The sequence below is a fragment of the Peromyscus californicus genome, unplaced genomic scaffold (assembly GCF_007827085.1).
Source record: "Peromyscus californicus insignis strain IS unplaced genomic scaffold, ASM782708v3 Scaffold_4__1_contigs__length_199733344, whole genome shotgun sequence".
In the NCBI taxonomy this organism is placed as follows: Eukaryota; Metazoa; Chordata; class Mammalia; order Rodentia; family Cricetidae; genus Peromyscus; species Peromyscus californicus.
This window is the reverse complement of record NW_026294562.1, coordinates 75572677-75592205: the sequence shown is the minus strand read 5'-3', so window position 1 is coordinate 75592205 and position 19529 is coordinate 75572677. Positions and strand designations below refer to the sequence as shown.

General features: G+C 53.4%; 1 protein-coding gene across 2 annotated transcripts; it reads right to left on the bottom strand.

Moving 5' to 3' along the window:
- Positions 1 to 53: 53 nt before the first annotated feature.
- On the bottom strand, positions 54 to 19212 carry Stx1b (syntaxin 1B). Of its 2 annotated transcripts, none has more exons than XM_052760984.1 (10): positions 18910 to 19212; positions 9849 to 9923; positions 9558 to 9657; positions 9409 to 9483; positions 6284 to 6357; positions 5962 to 6070; positions 5717 to 5790; positions 4044 to 4181; positions 3823 to 3933; positions 54 to 3579 (listed from the first exon to the last, which is right to left on the bottom strand). In XM_052760984.1, exons 1-10 carry the CDS (start codon positions 18937 to 18939, stop codon positions 3499 to 3501), a joined length of 867 nt encoding a protein of 288 aa, XP_052616944.1. In that variant the 5' UTR covers positions 18940 to 19212; the 3' UTR covers positions 54 to 3498. The 2 variants fall into 2 exon arrangements, with proteins under 2 accessions (XP_052616944.1, XP_052616943.1); XM_052760983.1 differs by lacking the exon at positions 18910 to 19212 and adding an exon at positions 18571 to 18724.
- Positions 19213 to 19529: the final 317 nt, after the last annotated feature.

Below are 19529 nucleotides of genomic sequence, written 5' to 3'. Positions count from 1 at the left end.
TCGTCACGGCGCCCGTCCCGTGCGGGGACAGAAGGAAGTGAGTACACGGCAAGCCCGCTGTTGGATTAGTTGCTATTTCTCCCGTCCCAGCAGGCCCAACCTGGCCCAGGATGGGGTTCGGGGACTCTGAGGACAGGACATGCAGGTCTGGGGCAGGGGTCAGAGTTTCCTGTATTTTATCCATTTGCAACTTGGTCACCAATCGAGAGAAATAAGACTGAAGGCTAACAGGAGGGTGGCCAGGCTCTGGGCCCCCAGCAGGCCCCAGGAGTCCTGTCCCCTCAGGGGAGGGGAGGGAGAGAGTTCTAGAAACCAATGGAGAAAAAGAGAAGGGGGCAGGGGCTCATGTCAGCAAACATGGCTACATCACACGACACGCCAGCGACACAGAAACACACCAACGCGCACAGCTGCACAGCAGGGCACCGGGAGAGGCTGGTGGGGGAGGAGCGAGGGGCCAACCATCTCCTTCTCTGTGAGGTGGGTAGGGCAGGGTGAGTGCATAGAACACATCATGTGTACACGCCCAAGGCATGACAAGAGCGTGATGACCCACGGGCACATGAGACGGACACACGGTGTGCTTTGTGAGAGGCGAAGAAGGGACGGTGGAAGCACTGAGTCCTGGCGTGGGCCTAGGACCACCAAGGGGCACATTTGGGCATGTCGGTTGTAGGTATGTGGAGGGCAGGCGGCACACACTTATCTGAGAACATGCAAGAGACACCAGCCCCCAGACAGTCATCCAGGACACACATGGACAGCGGTCAATAAGCACGTCCATCGTGGGATGTGTGGGTCTTGTAGAAAGCTGGGTTACAGCAGACTCTCAGGGACTGCTGATCCACGTGAGGCCCAGTGGTGGGCAGCCCTGGGCCCAGTGCCATTCAAAGAGGCAGAAGCAGCATGCCAGCCACAGTCCTGTCCTTGTGAACACCATGACTGGGGTGTCAGGGAGGCCGCTAGAAACACCTGGGTTAAAAGGAGTTCTGGCTGGTCTGAAGGAAGAAGGGATGGATGCTGGGGCCTCCTCTGACGTCTCCAGAGAAGCCAAGGATGGGGGCAGGAGGCTCTGGGCGGACTCCTGTCCTGCCGAAGAGTATTCCGGAAATGGAGAGGCAGGCTCCCTCCTCAGCACAGCTAACCTGGGGGTTACATACATGTGGACACACACACACACACACACACACACACACACACACACACACACACACACGCACGTCAGGTGGGCAGAGCTCAAACATCCAGGCAGGAAAGAGATCAGCTGTCAGGACTTGTTGAGAAGATTTTCATCGGGGAAGGCATATTTGCAGGGTCTCTTCCTTTCCCGTCTCTCCCAGTCCTGCATGCACTTGTGTACACATACACTTCACATGGCTACCCTACTCCAGGGCAGGGCACACGCACCTCTGTGTGCCACCTACATGTTCACAGGACTTCTAGCACTATCCTTTATCCCATTTACCGCCTGCCTGCTCCCAGAGAACCCACAGAACGTCCACACAATGGGAGGGGTTCCTCCATTCCTCACCACCAGAGAACAGTCACTTCGTCTGGCCCCCCCTGTCAGCCAGCTGTGGTAGTGGCCACAGCTGATGTTTCAGCAGTATACATGTCCGAGGGACAGATTCAAGGATGGCCCTAAGTAGCCACTCAGGTATGTGTGAGATCCAGTTGCCCAAGCCGCCCAAGTCTCTTGGGGAAGAGTCCAGAGCATCAGCTATGGCAGTGGGGACAAACAATAGCTTCTGAGGTGAATTGAGAGGCAAGAAGGGGGAGTGCCATGGTTTCCCGCCTGCCTGCCGGGAGCAGCCCTTGACATCTTACCTCCTTAGGCCCGCCACACTCCTCCCAGGAGACAGTTTATGTGCAAATGGGTGTGGCCCAGGATGGGCACCATGCTGTTCATGTGTGAGGCCCCAGCACCTATGTGTGGCCACCTTTCTGGAACTTTCTCAGCCTCGGCATTTGTGAACACACTAGGCTGTGCTAGCTGCCCAAGGCTCAGTACTGCTACCAGGCAGAAACAGAAAGGTGAGACTTGGTGTGTTCCCCTGTCAGACAGTCTGGTGAGGGAAGAAGTATCACTTGCACACTCCTGACGGAGCAGTGTGTGTGGCTGCTGTTCTGAGGAGAGGGAGTGGGCAACTAAGTGTGAAGAAACAAACCCGGAACCCGGGGAGCATGTCCTTAAAGACAGTGTGTGCATGTGAGAAGCAGAAGCAGAAAGTCCCTAAGGATGCACACGTGCACACACACACAGGTATTCCAGGTAGCTTAGAAACAGGTATCTAGACCCACCCAAAACTAGTGTCTGATTTAGAGCGTAAATAGTTCTGTCTAAACAGAAAACTATCAACACTATACACACACACACACACACACACACACACACACACACACACACACACAGAGACAGAGAGAGAGAGAGAGACAGAGAGACAGAGAGAGACAGAGACAGAGAGAGAGACAGAGAAAGAGACAGAGAGAGAGAGAGAGAGAGAGAGAGAGAGAGAGAGAGAGAGAGAGAGAGAGAGAGAAAGAGAGTGTCTTGTGCACAAGCCCTTTACATCATCTGTTAGGGAAAATACACATTCATACAAACTAAGCCAGGTTGTTTATCATTTACACACAGGCTTCCACTTGCCTCCCCTGAACTCCAAGGCTCAACACACACACACACACACACACACACACACACACACACACACACACACACACACACGTGGGGGCGGTGAGTCCCCAGGACATGATACAACCCCTGGCAGTAATGGAGCCAGGAGATTCTGTGAGTTTGTCCTACATTACATGAGACGTGTGCCATGGTCTCTGGGCCTCCCTGGATCCTTTGAGGACGTGAATTATCCACACACACACCTCCCACTCCAAAGGTAGCAGACAGGAGAGAAGGTCAGTAGAGGAATTGCTTTTGCATTGGGTTTTCACACTTACAAAACTCCATGTACACACATTATATGGCCACAGATCTATGCACACACACACACACACACACACACACACACGCACACACGCACACGCACACCTGTACTACACATATGTCTATTCACAGAAGACAGTTTAGGGCATGGTGGGCTGCTGTGTTATACTCAGGCGCAGTCTGCACAGCAACTGGATAGAGGGAAGATCAGACCACACACAGGAGAGAGGTGGCAGGAAGAAGGGGTTCAAGGGATCTACATACATCTACACAAGTACACACACGCTGGGGTGTCCACACGTCTTGAGCATGTGCCCGCGGCATGCATGTTGGTGTGCATGTGTGATCACGCCTGCTGCTATCTATGTGCGGCAAGGTGGAGGTGGGATCCATGGCAAGGTGAGAGCCAGGGACTCCAGGGTTGGCATGAGGGTGAGAGGAGCTGGAACTGCCTGGGTCTGTTTTGGGAGTGAGCTTGGAGCAGGGGAGAGTGAAAGGGTGGTGGGGGTATTGCTCCCGATGTGTGGGGAGGGACCAAGGGAAGAGAAGGGTGGGGGGGCCTACAAGCCCAGTGTCCCCCCAATGGATGACGCCAAGACCACCCCCAGCACCACACAGCAAATGATGATCATGATTTTCTTCTGCAGGTGGAAAGATGAGTGTGGGAAGAGGGAGAGAGAGAGAGAAAAAGAGAGAGAGAGACAGACAGACAGACAGACAGACAAATGAAGGAAGAGTTGGGATGTGGGGCATGAGGAAAGAGAAGGGAGAGAAAAGAGAAACAGGAAGAGGTCAGAGCCAGAGATAAGGCCTCTCACCCATTTCATAACTGCCACACCCCACCCACTGATCTACCCCACCATTGGGCCCCTCCACTGGCTTACCCTCCTCGCCTTGCTCTGATATTTCACAGCTTTCTTGGTGTCAGACACAGCTCGTTCCACATAGTCCACGGAATGTTCCACATTGTATTCGATGCGGTCAATCATCTCGCCCTGCAGACAGAGGGAATGTGACGAGGGAAGAAGGAGGGTCAGGTTGGAAAAGGCAACCTCAGGGCTCGGGGGCAGGGGGTGGGGGGGTCCCAGACTGGTGCAGCCTGTACCTGGCTCTCCACGAGCATGGCCATGTCCACAAACATGTCGTGCAGCTCTCGGATGCTGGTCTCCAGTTTGATGATCTCGTTGTGCCTTGTCTCGATCTCATTTAGTGCCTGCTTTGTCATCTGTGAGTCCATCTTGATCTAGGGGGACGGGAGGAAGAGAGGGCTGTGACCATCCTTTGCCCAGGTCACGGTTTCAACCTAACAGTTACAGGGGCTGGGTTCAAATCCCTGGGCAAATTATTTATCCTCTCCTGGACCTTGTTAGCACCACCTAGAAAATATGGATCATAAGCTGGGTGTGGTGGCGCGTGCCTTTGATCCCAGCACTCGGGAGGCAGAGGCGGGCGAATCTCTGTGAGTTCGAGGCCAGCCTGGTCTACAGAGTGAGTTCCAGGACAGCCAGGGATGTTACACAGAGAAACCCTGTCTGGAAAAAAAAAGAAAGGAAGGAAGGAAAGAAAGAAATAAGGAAGAAAAGAAGAAAGGAAGAAAAGAAAGGAAGAGAGGTATGAATCATAATTGTGCCTATCTCAAAAGACTGTTGTAAACTGAGTGAGTTCTATAAAGGTGGTTTCCATGACACAGTGGAATGCCAGGGGGCAGAGGTCAACTTTTCGTTTTCTTCTTTTTTCGAGGCCGGTCTCTCCATGTAGCCCTGGCTGTCTTGGAAGCTCTGTAGACCAGACTGGCCTTGAACTCACAGAGATCCTCCTGTTTCTGCCTCCCATGTGCCACTATGCCTGGCCAGAGGTCAACTCGTGCCCTCTAAAGTGAGACCTCTTGGAGTCACCCACCAGGCACCTCTCCAGTCTCACACAGAAAGACAGACAGCCCTAGGAGAGCTGTATCGGGAGGAGGACTGTGTAACTGGCCCACAACCTATCTGCCCATTAATTAATGCAACAAAACCCAACTGTTCAAACACCACTTCACTGCAAACTGTTACACAGTCACGGTGAATACTTTATACCTGGTCTACACCCATTTCCCAAAGCCATCTGGCCACAGAGGCAGAAATGGAGACAGGACTGGGCAGGCCAAAGCACATGTCCACAGGAGAAAGAGAACCTGGGTTTGGGGAAAACCCATCCACTCACATATAAACAGAACAGGGTCGTGTGGAAAACGTAAGTCAAACCAAAAGAAAAGCCTTCAAAAATGAATCACAGAGAATGCATGCTTCAGGAGGGGGAGTAGGCTGTCGATTCCTGCGGGTCTGGGGACAGGAGTATGCTGTCAGTCACCATACTGAAGAGCTCTGACTCAGAAATTAGACTGTGGAGTCAAGTTCTTCACAAATTATTTCACTTTCTGGCTCAATTTTCCTCATCTGTGAAATGGGCTACTTCTGAGATCATAGGGAAGATGAAATGAAGCCAGACAGAGTGGTTCGCCCATGTAATTCCAGCTGAGGCTGGAGGATTGGGAGTTTGAAACAAGCCTGGGCCACATAGCATGATCCCGTCTCAAAACACAAACAGAAAGTCCTGCAAGTGTAGAAATGCCTGGCACAGCGCTATTGAGCGTTTTTTTTAAGGAGGTGCCTTCCTGCCCTGCCCCCATGGAATCTCCCAGCTCTTGGTCCAAACTGTCCATTGTCTGGGATTCCAGGGTGGACGTGGTGGAGAGGCAAATGTTTCCCTGACAGAACCTGACCCGACCCCGGGGCTCACATCGTCAGTGAAGATGGCCAGCTTCCCGCTTTCCAACATGTCTTCCAGCTCTTCATTGGTGGTAGTCCTGCCAGCTGTGGAGAGAAAGGACTCAGGAAGCGGACCTGGGGTGGTGGGATGAAGGGAGCAGGCACCCAGGACCCACCCTTCCGCCGGGCTCAGGCCAGGTGCTGGCTCCAGGGAGGAACCACCTGGAGGGGGCCTGTCCAGTGCTGGGAGTTTGGGGAGGGGAGGGGCACACGCACTGATCTCCAGCTGCCGCTGGATGCGGTCCTTGCAGCGGTCCCGGTACTTGGACTGGGTTGCATTATACTCGGTCATTACCTCCACGAACTTCCGCGAGAGTGTGGAGTGCTAGAGAATTGGGGAAAGACACAGCAGGGTGTCAGGGCCACAAGGCTGAGAAGGCTGCAGCACCAGCCTCCCACGAATTCAAAACCGCATCCCCATCCTTAGCCCGCAGGCAACAATAGGTACCGCGCAGCTCTGCTCTCTGCCACAACCCCGCCCAAAGCCCCCGACAGAGACCACTCCTGCCCGGCCTGGTCCTCCGCACCCTGAGCCTACCTGGGTCTTGCGGATGCGCAAGTCTGCGGAGGAACGATTCAGCCCCTCTTCCTGCTCAATGCTCTGCTCGATCGCTGCGGGAAAGAAGGCACAGTGACAGGCTGGAGACCAGGGGACGTGGCGGGACGTGACGGGGGTGGGGTGGGGGGACGGGATCTGGGGTGTGGGAAGAGGTAGGTTCCAGGCTTGGGGAAGGGACACCATGCTCCACCAAAGGGACTATGGTGAGGTATAGTTTTGCAGGCTGCCAAGTACACGGGTAGGGATCTGAGGGGGTTTCCTAAGGCAGGTAGGGAGAGAGACAGAGTCAAAAGGTCACCAGACAAGTTTGTTCTGATGGAAGGATTTTGCTTTGGGAAGAGCCCAAACCCAGGAGGGAATGAATATAGCCAGTCCACTAGAGGGGACACCCCCCACCCCAAAGCAGCCTCCAGTTCCTCTCATCTCTGAACAAGAAGCAAAACCCGCCGGGCTGTGGTGGCGCACTCCTTTAATCCCAGCACTCGGGAGGCAGAGGCACGCGGATCTCTGAGTTCAAGGCCAGCCTGGTCTCCAAAGCAAGTTCCAGGAAAGGCACAAAGCTACACAAAGAAACCCTGTCTTGAAAAACCAAAAAAAAAAAAAAAAAAAAAAGAAGTAAGACCTACCAACCTTTTTCTTTTTTCTTTCTTCTTTTTTTTTTTTTTGCTTTTAAAGACAGGTTGTTGTTACATTGCCTAGAACTTGTGGACTCAAAGACCCTTCTGCCTCAACTTTCTGAATAGCTGCTGCTCCTGCAGGCAAGACCCCGCTACCTTCTGACTTTTCGGTGGCCATTCTTTCCATGAGAATTCTATAGCTCATAGATGGATGTTCTAACAGAGAAAACTTAGCTGCCCTGCTTGTCCTGGGAGTTCCCACTTCTTTTTAATTTTATTTTTTGGTTTTTCGAGACAAGGTTTCTCTGTGTAGCTCTGGCTGCCTGGAACTCGCCCTATAGACCAGGCTGGCCTCAAACTCACAGAGATCCACCTGGCTCTGCCTCCTGAGTGCTGGGATTAAAGGCGTGCGCCACCATGCCTGGCTGAGTTCCCACTTCTAAAGGATGTATTATACTGCTTTTGGATCATGTATTCCTGACTCTGTCACTCAGATTTCTAAGAAGAACTTGCAGTGACAGTTTCTACAAGTGAGATCAGAAAATGCAGCAAGGATGAATCACCAAGGCTGCTTAGACTCGGGGCCTCTGGGCCAGTCCTCAGAGTACCAGTCCTCAGAGTACCAGTCCTCAGAGTACCACCTCTCTGACTGGCAGTCGGGAAGGAAGGCAGCTAGACGACCCCTCCAGGCTCTCCTGCAAGCAAAGGCAGGAACAATGTCTGAGCACGATCCCTGGCTGCGCCAGTTCACAGAAAACACCAGATACACGATTAGGGATCCAGGGACCTGCTGGTCCTGCTGGGCCGCATTATGAGACCTGGGGCTAGGGCCAGAGCTGGACAGAGGGGTCTTTTACAATTCCGGGAACTCAGTGGTATGGGTTGATATTTCACACTAGAAACTGGGGTTCAAATTCCTGAGACCACTTGTCAAGGTCACCCTGATGCCACCAATTGGAAAAAGATGGGAAAGATGATTGGTTTGTTTGTTTGTTTCCTGGTCAGTTTCTTAACTACCTTCACTTTTCCTGTCTTCTGTCTGGACCTATTCCTGAACCCCTGACCACAAGGTTTTCCTCATGGTCTTCTAGAAAGTGTTCTAGATCAGGACACAATGGGTCTGAAGAAACCACTGAGTCCTGGACCTGTGACCCTCCGGCTCATCTCAGCCTACCAAGTGCTAAAATTATAGGGGCACACCATTATGCCTCCTGCAACCCGACTTTTATGGTGTTTGTTTTGAAAATGTCACCTTATAACTCTGGCTATGTAGACCAGGCTGGCCTCAAACTCGTAGAGATCTACCTGCCTCTGTCTCCCTAGTGCTGAGCCAAAATGTGTGGGCCACCATGTCTGGCAACTTTGATGTTATATTTGAGATTCTTGGTAAGACTTCATCTGGAGAAAAATATTTTGCTGTCAAAAATAGAAGAAAAATTTTTTTTTATAATTGCTTCAGTTTCCCCCACCATAGTGACGAGCAAACCGAGCACAGGAACTGTCCACAGTGAGTCAACATTGGAGGCTGGACTCCTCATGAAGATTGCATGAACATGACCCCAGAGCAAACTCCCTGAGAACAAAGACCTTGTCCTTACAGGTCAGCATCAAAGGCTCACGCATGGCTTCCTCTTAAGTCCAAAAGGACACGGCGCTTGTTTCCTCATCCCCCCAGGTAAGGTCAGTGGTTTGGGGGACAGGCCCTCAGTAAAGCCTGTCTAAAGCCCAGCAACGGCCTCCGTGCTGCAGACCCTCAGTAACTGTCTTATGCTGCTAAATTACCGTGGCACACAAGTAGCCGCTCCTTGATACTGCTATTCCCCTGGCACCAGCAGACAAGGAGGTTCCCAGCCCACAGTGCTGTGAGGGAAGGTGATTATTACCAGCACCCAAGTCCTTAAATTAGAGTGAATCCATGAGCATTTGGCAAGGCCCGCCTGCACGCATGCCAGCCCCTGATGTCAGCCACACAGTCCAATCTGTCCTGAGCCGAGGATACTAATACAGAAGCATTTGCTGAGCCACCCTACTGGGTGCTCAGTGTCGTGTTCAGAGCCTGTTCAGGACAAATGAGGACTGAACAAGATTTAAACCTCTTGGAGGAGTATGTTTCTTTCATTTCCTCCTCCCTTCCTTCCTGGATTTTTTTTGAAATAGGGTCTTGCTATCTAGCCCACATTTACCAGGAACTGTCCCCTTTCCTGTTACGGTGACCTGAGTGCGGGATTATAGGTCGTCACCACCATGACTGACTGGAAATCTGTATTTCTCTGATTGATGGCTCTCAGGTGCAGTCCAGGCGGAAACCCTACCCAGCTCACTTCCCTGTCACGTGTCTCCAAAGAATGTGGGCAAAAGTGGGCTTGTGTGTTTCTCACTGATGAGGAATCTGGGCCCCAGAAGCCTGTGAGCACTGCTTCCAGAGGCCTGCTCGGTCCAGTGCAGGGCAGAGATCTCTCCCGGAAGTTGCAGAATTGCATTTCTCACCTTTCAACTTGGACCGGACCTTGTTCGCCGTCTTTTTGATGTCTGCTGTGAGGTCCTCCAGCTCCTGTTTAGTCTCTGGGGGGGAGGGCAAAGAGGGAGGTGAGAAGCTGGATGGGGCCCCAACTCAAGTCCCCCGAAGCGGTACTCACTCTCATCCGGGTTGGGGGCGGCCAGGATGGCACTGTGCTGTTTCTTCACTTGTTCCACGTCCTCAGACAGTTTCTCGATGCAGCCTCGGATCTCTTCCACCTGGGACAGGAAATCAGTGACCCCTCAGCCCGGTTGGTGGGCCAGATGAGGGAATCAGGACAACTAGCCAGTGCTCCATGAAATGGGCCAAACCCAGAAGGCCAAGGAGTGTGCAGGAAAGAGGGGGGTGCACAAGGCAAAGGAAGTTGTTGGGAAGGGGCATTCTGGGCCAGGGCTATTGGAGGCTCTACCTGTTCAAAGAACTCGTCCATAAAGTGGTCTCGATCCACATGGACCACCTCCTCTTCATCATCACTGTCTTTTGCCTGGAGAGAAAAACAAGGCCGAGTCCATGAACAATCCCTATCCTGTCCCCAAGGCTGATGCTCTTGCTCTCTGGTCCTCTACCTGCCACACATACATGGATGGTCGCAGTTCTAGGCTCAGATACTAGGGAAGGGTCCTAGTCAGAAGAGACGGCAAGGACACAGTCAGAGCCAGGGCTGGATATCTTAAAGAACAATGTCTTTAGATGCCCAGGTACCTTAAAGGGAGTCAGCTAGAGGCACTCTCTGAGGTAGGAACAGCCTCATGCATTCAGAGTCTCCCTGGAAAGAAAGCTGTTGCTATTGACTGTTGGATATGGACAAACTTCAGTATTTCAACAGCCAACTAAATGTCGTCCTTGTGATGGTTGTCTCTGGTCTCCAAGGAGGATTCTAGAATGGTTTCCCAGGCTGTGAGCCTTCCTACCATGCCCTGGCAGTACCTGCTCGGATCCCCCTTTTCCCTGCCCCGACCTGACCATTCATTCCCTCACAGAAGGTCACGTCACTGCCAAGCTGCCCGTGGCTGATGCCAAGTTGAGCAAGCACAGCCAGGCCCAGTAAGGGCCATGTCGGCGGCACTCTGACCTGCTTCCTCCCACACCTTCCTCCTCTTCCCACTGCTCTCTGCTATTGGAGACCCTTCTTCCCCCACCCCACCCCCCCACCCCCCACGCTTTTCACTCACTTTCTTCCAGTCCCTTCCAACCCTACACCCACCAACTCTCTCTGACTCGGATTTCCCAGTTGCAACCCGCAGCTGCTCAGCCCTCCACCCTCGGGGCTCAGAGACACAAAGGGATTCACCCACCCACACTGCCATCTCCAGGCAGACCAGTGACACAGACAGAAGCGCTGACACCCAGGCACACAGAAATAGGCCCCCGACACCCACCCACACGGAGCCACACTGCCATGTTGACATTCACTGCACACAGACGCAGGCAGAGCTGCATTGCTGACACATGGACACACAGACCTGCAGCCACGTCCCCAGGACATGGAAGAGGGTGCTGCCTACTCACGCAACCTCAACAGCCCCAGGGCTGCATTCTCACTCACTTGGGCGGAAGGCACAAAAGGGCTCCCCTGGGATCCCCACTCATCTCTGCTTGGGACAGAACTCTCAGGGCAAAGTTGAACACAGCCATCGACAGACATTAAGTCTGGAGCCCTAATCAGCCCCAGTGGAAAGTTAAAGGGGTCAGTCTGAACCCCAGGCAGGTTGAGCCAGAATTCAGACAGAACGTAGCCAAGACAGCCTGCATGAGATCCAGACAGAAGCCAAACAGCCGCTGCCTGGAAGTGGAGCCACTGGGACCTGAGGCGGAGAGCTGCCCAGTCTGTAGCAGGGCACAGACGACAGACAGACTAAGGAACCGCACTTGGCTCAGAAGTATCTGTTCAGGCTGAACCTGCACAAAGCCAGATGGGACGAAGATACAACCAAGACGCCGAGATCACCCAGGGTCCGTAGAGCCCAGGCGGCTCTGGGACCAGCACAACCCAGAGGAGACTTCCTGCTGCAGGCCAGAAAGTCACCTGATTCTGCCCAGGTCTTGCTCAAACCAAACTTGATAGTCTCAAAAACCCTGCTAGGACTCCTGGCTTCCCCAGCCTCAACTTGCCCCCGGACTGCCCCCGGCAGATGTTGGCCCCCGGCAGATGTTGGCCCTGCAAGCCGGAGGAGAAGGGCTCATCTTTAGGATGTACTAGTTTCTCACGGTGCTTTCCAGCTTCTCAGCCTCCAGGGCCACAGCTTCCTGCAGACTCTCCCGTCCGTCACCCTCCCACCCTGGACCAGCTTCATGCAGGTCAGGAGAACCTTTGCTGGTCTAGGTACCTAGGAACTTTCCTCTTCTCTGTCTCTTTCCCTTCCCATGCCAGCTTGAGGAAGTCCTAAAGTCTGATTTCACTTTCTCCTGCTGTTTTCAAAGCCTCTTTCCTTAGAGTATCCAAGCTACCTATTTGTTTGCCCTTGAGAAGGGAAAAAAGATAGAAGGGCATAAGTAGGATTTGGTTTGGCTAACAGTTACAAAGAGAGCTGAAATTCCTCAGTGTGTACAAACACGTTCACATTCATAAACTATTTGATCCTCACCACCACAGCCCAGTGGGAAAAGCCGAACAAATACTGTTCCCATTTCACAGATGAAGGATCGCAGAGCCAGGGTGGGCAAAGGACAGTGATCTGCCCAAAGCAGAGTAGGACCAGGGACTAGGTCTGCTTCCCACAAGGCTCTGGTTGCAATTGGTGCCCCAAGCACTCTTTGCCATGGGTTCTTTTCCCTCCCAGGCCACCTCCTGCTCAAGCCCTTCGACCTGACAGCCCAGCCACAGTGCCATCTGCCGGTGCCTCCCGAAGGCATCTGACATTATTCCCCTTATCTTTTCTGATCTTCTTCAAAACTCTGTAAGGAGAGGCTGGAGCCATGGCTCAGCTGTTAAAAGTGTGTATTGATCTTGCACAGAACACAAGTTTGGTCCTCAGCACCCATGTTGGGAAGCTCACAACCACCTGTATGTAACTCCACTCCAGGGGAGCTGATACCCTCTTCTGGTCTCTGCAGGCTCCTGCACTGTACACACACACACACACACACACACACACACACACACACACACACAGAGTTAAAAAAAAATCTTTTTTAGAGCCAGGTGTGGTGATGCACACCTTAGTACTTGGGAGGCAGAGGCAGGTGGATCTCTGTGAGTTCAAGGCCAGCCTGGGCTACAGAGTGAGTTCCAGGACAGGCTTCAAAGCCACACAGAGAAACCCTGTCTCAAAAACAAAACAAAAATAAAATAAAATCTATTTTTAAATCTTAAAAACAAAATAAAAACAGGTCCTGGGGTTGGAGAGATGGCTCAGAGGTTAAGAGCACTGGCAGCTCTTCCAGAGGTCCTGAGTTCAATTCCCAGCACCCACATGGTGGCTCACAACCATCTATAATGAGATCTGGGTGCCGTCTTCTGGGGTGTAGGAATATATGCAGACAGAACATTGTATACATAATAAACAAATAAATCTTTAAAAAAAAACAAAACAGGGTCTGGAGAGATGGCCCAGTGGTGAGGAGCACGGGCTGCCCCTCCACGGGATCTGGCCTCCACCCCAGTACCCACACGGCAGCTCACAACCCTCTGGAGCACCAACCCCAGGGTGTCCAGACATCCTCTTCTGGCCTCTGGGGGCACCAGGCATGCCTGTGGTGAAGATGCAGACAAAACCCTCATACATAGTGAATAAATAACTGACTCTGTGAGGAGCCAGGTATGGCGGTAAATACTTATAATCCCAGCATGGAAAGCCGAGGCAGGAGGACTGCCATGAGTTTGAAGCAACTGAGTTCCAGCTCAGCCTGAGCTACAGAATAAGATCCTAGAGAACAGACATATACCTGGCATGCTCATACTTCTAATTACAGTAGAGGCAGAGAGAGGTGAATCTGTGAGTTCAAGACCAGGCTGGTCTACACAGTCAGTTCCAAGCCAGACGGGACTACATTGTAAGACTGTCTAAAACATACAAACATATAAACAAACTCTGTAATGACCACTGAGACAAACATTTAAACAGTTTTACAAAGTTCTGGGTGCTTGTCTGTATGTTCTGCACATGCTCATCCATTTAATTCATTATAGATCTCTCTGTGTGTGTCTGTGTGCCTTCCTCTCTCTCTGTCTCTCTCCCTCTCTCTCTCCCTCTCTGTCTCTCTGTCTCTCTGTCTCTCTCTGTCTCTCTCTCACTCTCTCTCTGTCTCTCTCTGTCTCTCTCTCTCTCGTGTGTGTGTGTGTGTGTGTGTGTGTGTGTGTGTGTGTGTGTGTGTGTGTGTGTGTATGGAGGGTTGAGTGGGGATGGAACCCCAGAACCTCATGCAAGCTAGGCAACACTCTATTACTGAGTGACCATGCCAGCTCTTGGTTTTCTGAGAGAGTCTTACTATACTCAGGGTAGCCTGTAACTTGGAATCCTCCTGCCTCTACTTCCTGAGTGCTGGGATTATAAACCACATGGCCACCAGACTTATTCATTTAATTCTTACAAGAGCCTCCTGAGACAGATATTATCACACACCCCTTTCATAAGTGGGAAAACTTTAGGCAGAGAGAGGTCAATGAATGTGCTGCTGAAGTGGCGCGCGGGCTTCCGCCTTCCAGGCCTTCCAATGGCATTCTCCTCCCACAGGGGCAGCAGGAAGCAGTGAGACGGACAGGCAGGGGGAGTGTCTGGTGAGGGTGGACTGGGAGCCTCTGTGCCTCCCGTGTGGCAGATGAGGAGACAGCTCAGACAGGATGCTCTCTTGCCTGAGACTTCGCAGCAGACGAAGCCAGAGGTGGAGCTTGAAACGGGGACCCGTCAAGTCTCAAGGCTTTCCCCATCCATCCTACTGACCGGTGGCAGTCCCTCTAGTCCTACCTGGCCACAGAGAGAGCTATTGTGCTCACTCTTTTCCCCTCTATTTCTCTGTCCCTTCACCCACTTCTTTCCAGGGTCTCACTATGTGGCCCAGGGTAGCCTTCAACTTGCAGCGATCCTCCTGCCTCACCCTCTCAAGTGTTGGGATCACAGGTGTGAGCCCATGTCCAGCATGCAGTTCCTCACATTTAATCTCAGCCACTCTACGAAGTAGATGTTCTTATTCCTATCTGACAGATAAAGAAACTGAGGCACAGAAAGATTACCTAACTTGCCCGAGGGTGGTCAGCCAATGAGGTGTTGGTGGGTGGCAGGGCACTTCTTGTCACTGTCCACCAACTGCTGACCACCTGGGAGGATCCAGGGGGTTAATAAGAGCTCCTGTCACCTTCCGAAGCTTCCTTGGCTGTGTGGGGCATTCAATTCAATCCCCTAGCTTCCATCTGACTCCTTAACGTCAAGTTTTCCACACCAGCAACAAGAGGGTTCTGGTGTGTGTTCGCATGTATGTGGTGTTGGAGACTGAACCGAGGGTATCAGATACACACACGCTCACACACACTACCATATTCTGCCCACCAGGCTCCTGACCCCCGACGATTCTGCCCATCTGCCCCCTTAGCTTGGGCCTCCCCTCCCCATCTCCCATGGTCCAGCCTGGCACCTCACTCCTTTCCCTCTGTTAGCCTACACAGCCCACCTGCTCCCTTCCTGATCTTCTTCCCGCCTCCCCAAGTCACTCATTCATCTAACAAATACGTATGATTGGCACTAGGGGTGAACAAGCCTGGGCAGGAAGGGCTTGCCTCCAAGGAGCTGAAGGTGTGTGTGGGGTGGGTGGAGTGGGGGTAAACAGTGAAAAATGGGTAAGAGGGTGCCTAAGCCTGAGAGTCACAGAGGGAGATAAACGGGGTGTGTGTGTGTGTGTGTGTGTGTGTGTGTGTATGTGTGTGTGTGTGTGTGTGTGTGTGTGTGTGTGTGTGTGTGTGTGTGTGATGGGAACATGCATGCTGGCACTTTATTCAGGTGGCCAGGGAGGGTCTTTCTGAGGAGGTGACATTGGAGTTGAGTCCGATCATGCTGCAATGTGGGAGAAGTTGGACGTAAGGCAAGGGGAACAGTATTCTTGGGCAGAAGAAACACAGAACTCAAGGCAGAGACAAGCCCAGTGCCCTGGAGGGGACGATCCGCTCACTCTAGTCTCTGCCTGCTCCTGCCAGCCAGGAGGCCATCCTGCAGGCTTCCTGGCCTCCCCTCCCCCTCCCTCCTTCCTCCCTGACCTCCCACCCCAAGCTGGCATATGTCCTCCTGTTTTCCCTCACTCAACCCTCTGATGGCTCTGTGTCTTGGTTGGCTTTCTTCTTGGACCCGAGACACCTACTCAACTGAGGCGTCCCCACGGCAAGGTTCCAGGTCCAGCCTAATAGCACCTAGCTCCCAACCAAAAGTCTGGGCAACCTGAGACAGAAAGCCCTGGTTCAACACCAGCTCTGCCAGCTGTGGCACCTCTGACACCTCTGGCAAGTCTGTCTTTTTCCCTGTAGCCCTTGAGTAATTCCAAAATCAATTAGGTGTCATCCAAGTGGGCTTCTGTGATGCTCCAGAGAGAGTCAAAAGTCACCGGGGACTAGTAACCACACAGCACTGATGTCTGAGGTACCCTGTATGAATCAACTCTGAATTCTCCAATAACCCTGTGCAACCAGGTAGTACCACTACACTCAAATTACATATGACGAAACTGAGGCTGGAATGTAGCTCAATAACAGTACCTGCCTGGTGTGTTCAAAACCCTCAGTTCATGCCAGCACCACACACAGAGACATACACACACACACAGAGACACACACAGACATACATACAGATAGAGATGCACACACACAGATACACACACACACAAACCTACACACAGATACACACACAGAGTCATACACACAGATACACACAGACACATACATTCATACAGATAGAGATGCACACACATTTACACAGACACATACACACAGATATACACAGACACATACACACAGACGCAGATGCACACAGACGCAGATGCACACAGACACACAGATACACACACAGACACATACACATAGACACAGATGCACACACACACAGAGATACACACACACACACAGAGATGCATACACACACACACACAGATGCATACACACACACACACACACACACACACACACACACACACACACACACACACGCCAGGTTAAGTAATTTGCCCAAGGTCACCCATGAAGTAACTGAGTTAGGACATAAGCCCAGACAGACAACCTGACTCCTGTGTCTGAGCCCTCAACCTCTGTAGGATAAACATATCTGAAAACTCCTTGGGAAGACTACAGAGCCCTGGCAAGACAACCAGGCCCGGCAGCTAGCATTCCTGAGGCCCCTTCACCACGTCCTCCGGCCTGCTGAGTCTCTCCTGCTTTCCCATAGCTTGGCTTTCAACTCTGGCACAGACTCTTACACTCCAGACATCTGGAGCTCCTACCTACCCCACCCTGCCTGCACCCTCCCAAACCTTCACTCTCCCTAAGCTGTGACTAACAGCAAGGCCTTCAGTGTTCACCCAGCCCCCTCAGCCCCAGCCCTCCATTTGCCTCCTGCCTCGGCCACCTGGCTCCCCCCCTCCCGCACCCCCCTCCCCCAGCTCCCAACAGCTCTGGCCACAGGTTTCCTCACCTCTGGGCAGGGAGCCCTGACTCAGAGGAGTACTCCCCACTCTTGGCTCCCTCTCCCTGCAATTTTACCACAGTTCCACCCCCACTTTATCACATTTCTCTAGGTTTGGGAATCATGGAATGTTCTTGGCTGCTGGGGATCTGAGTTCGAATCCTGTTTTCTCCCTTGCTTAGCTGTGTGGCCTGGGGAAGCCCTTTAAACCCTCTGGGCTTTCGTTTTCCCAAATATTAGATGAGGCAGACTCTCTGTCTACCTTACCAGGAAGTTGGTTGGGATTTAATGGGATTGCCATGACAACCTGCTCTGCAAACGGCACCTGGAGGGGAGCTGGGATGCTGGGGCTGCTGGTCTGGGTTTGAATCCTGCCTTTTTCGAGCTATGTAACTTTGGCCAAGTTCCTCTGTGGCCTTTCCTGTGAGATGAGATCACGCTAACACCAGCCTCACAGGACTGTCAGTAATCAGAGGTGATTTCCCATAAAGCACGCAGAGTTGACTTGCCATTGCTACTACTGTTCTCCTCACGCAGTAAATAATCCTTCCTACCTCCCCCCTCAACTGCCAGCTCCCCCTTCCTCCCCACTTCCACCTGCCTCCACAGGCAGTGCCTTGCTTCTGTGTCCCTCCCCGGTAGCTCCTGTGACCTGGGGTCCCCAACTCCAAGTCCAGCCTTTAGAGGCTTTCGAACAGCACAGCCCTTTGTCTCCGCTCTCAACCTGTGTTTCAAAGGCCGAAGGTGTAGCCCCAGGTCAGCTGGGCAGCCCGGAGGCCCCTGAGCCATTTGACCTGCCCAACACAGACACTGGCTTGATGACCTTGGGGCAGTCCCTTCCCATTCCTGCACCTCAGTCTCCTCATCTGTCAGATGGAATAACAGTCTCTCGGAATTCTGGCATAGCCCACTCGATCGGGACACAGTGCCCAGTGGCCGCCACCACACAGCAGACTGCTCCCTCAACCTCCTTGGACCCATGTCATTCTCCAAACGGTTTCAGCGCCCTCCCTGCCCCGAAACCATTCTCATGAGGCCATGGCGGTCCCTCCAAAGAACAGCCTCCCCTGCAACCTCCTCACCTGTCCTCCCCCAGCCCTGCTGGCCAGCCTCCTGGAGCCTGGGCCCCGGCCGGCCGCCAGCAGCCTGCCCCTGGCTGCTCCCATGCCCCAGTTCCCCCAAGCACTGTGTGGTCTATGTCACACAACCCAATTCGGTGACCTGGTGGGTGGATCTTCCTCTCCTCTCCCACCTTTGGGGTCACCTCAGCTGACGCTCTGGCCCAGGGGAACTCAGTTCTCCCCCACACTCCCCCCTGTAAGCAGTGCCCTCTCCCCACGGAGCAACACACCAGTGCGCTTGCGTGCACACACACACACACACACACACACACACACACACACACACACACACACTTCATTCACTGCTAGGTGCTAGCATCTAGTCCCAACCTGTGCCCTCCATAGCATCCCAAATCTGGGTCCTACCGGGCCCGGCCTGACCAGTAACCACCTCCATCCGTCCAATTTGACAAACCTGCTCCAGGGATGATGGTGTCCCCCATTCCTCTCTTGACATTCACTCTCTCCCATCCCCAGGTTAGATCCCAGGGCCCCCCTGGGCATACGGGCTGCCCAGGCCCCTGAGACCTCTCCTGCCCCCTTGTGTCTTAATGGCCTTCAACTCCATCCAGCCACTGTCCTCCAATTGCAGGTTCACTGGAGATATCAGGTGCCCGGAGATGTTAGGGTTCCCGGCTTCCAACCTCTAGTCTTATCGTTTGCCCCCCATGCCCCAGAATCTCCCCCACTCCATCCCCACGCGCTCCCCAAATACAGGGTCCCGCCTCCCCACCTCTCCCACCCCCTAGCTCACACTCCGCAGCTCCTGAGTCCGATCCTTCATCCTGCGACGGGCTCCTCCTCCCCTTCTTCGTCCTCCCGCCTCCGCTGCTTCTGTCTGCCTCCTGCCTCTGTGCTGGAGGCCGGGGTCTGGGGGCACCGGACTAGACCTCCGAGGGACGTGAGGGTAAGGTGCGCGGCGGGGGGGGCGGGGAGCTGAGGCCAGGCAGAGGCAGGGGCCTGGGCCGACTGGGCTCTGCCTGGGCTGCGGTGGCGATGCGGCTGCGGCACAGGGTTGGATGGAGGGATGCGGGAGCCGAGGCGCGGGGGAGGGGGGCGGAGGGAGGTGAGGAGGAAGGGAGGGAGGGGGAACAGGAGGGGGCGGGGAGCAGGGGGCATGCGCAGCGCCCCGGGCTGGGGGCGCCTGGGGGTTGTAGTCCAGGGAGGGGCACCCACGGGAGGGGCACAGGGGAGGCCCAGAAGTGTGGGGGGCGGGGGCAGAGCCCAAGAAGCAGGGAGAGATGCAGAGGCAGGGACAGGGATGCTGGGTGAACGGGCGGCTGGCATGGACCAGCCGAATGAAGGTCTAAGGCAGTGAATTAAGGGAATAACCTGGGAGATACCGGTAGAGTGTATGGACGGGTGTCTCTGTGA

Bases quoted from the DNA above. Each gene is read 5' to 3' on its own strand.
- Stx1b (XM_052760983.1), bottom strand. From the start codon at position 18,612: ATGTCAAGAGAGGAATGGGGGACACCATCATCCCTGGAGCAG. The intron at 9,924-18,570 runs GTTTGTCAAATT...TTTTCTCTCCAG, and splicing joins CACCATCATCCCTGGAGCAG to GCAAAAGACAGTGATGATGA. The intron at 6,071-6,283 runs GTAGGCTCAGGG...CCAATTCTCTAG, and splicing joins TGCGCATCCGCAAGACCCAG to CACTCCACACTCTCGCGGAA.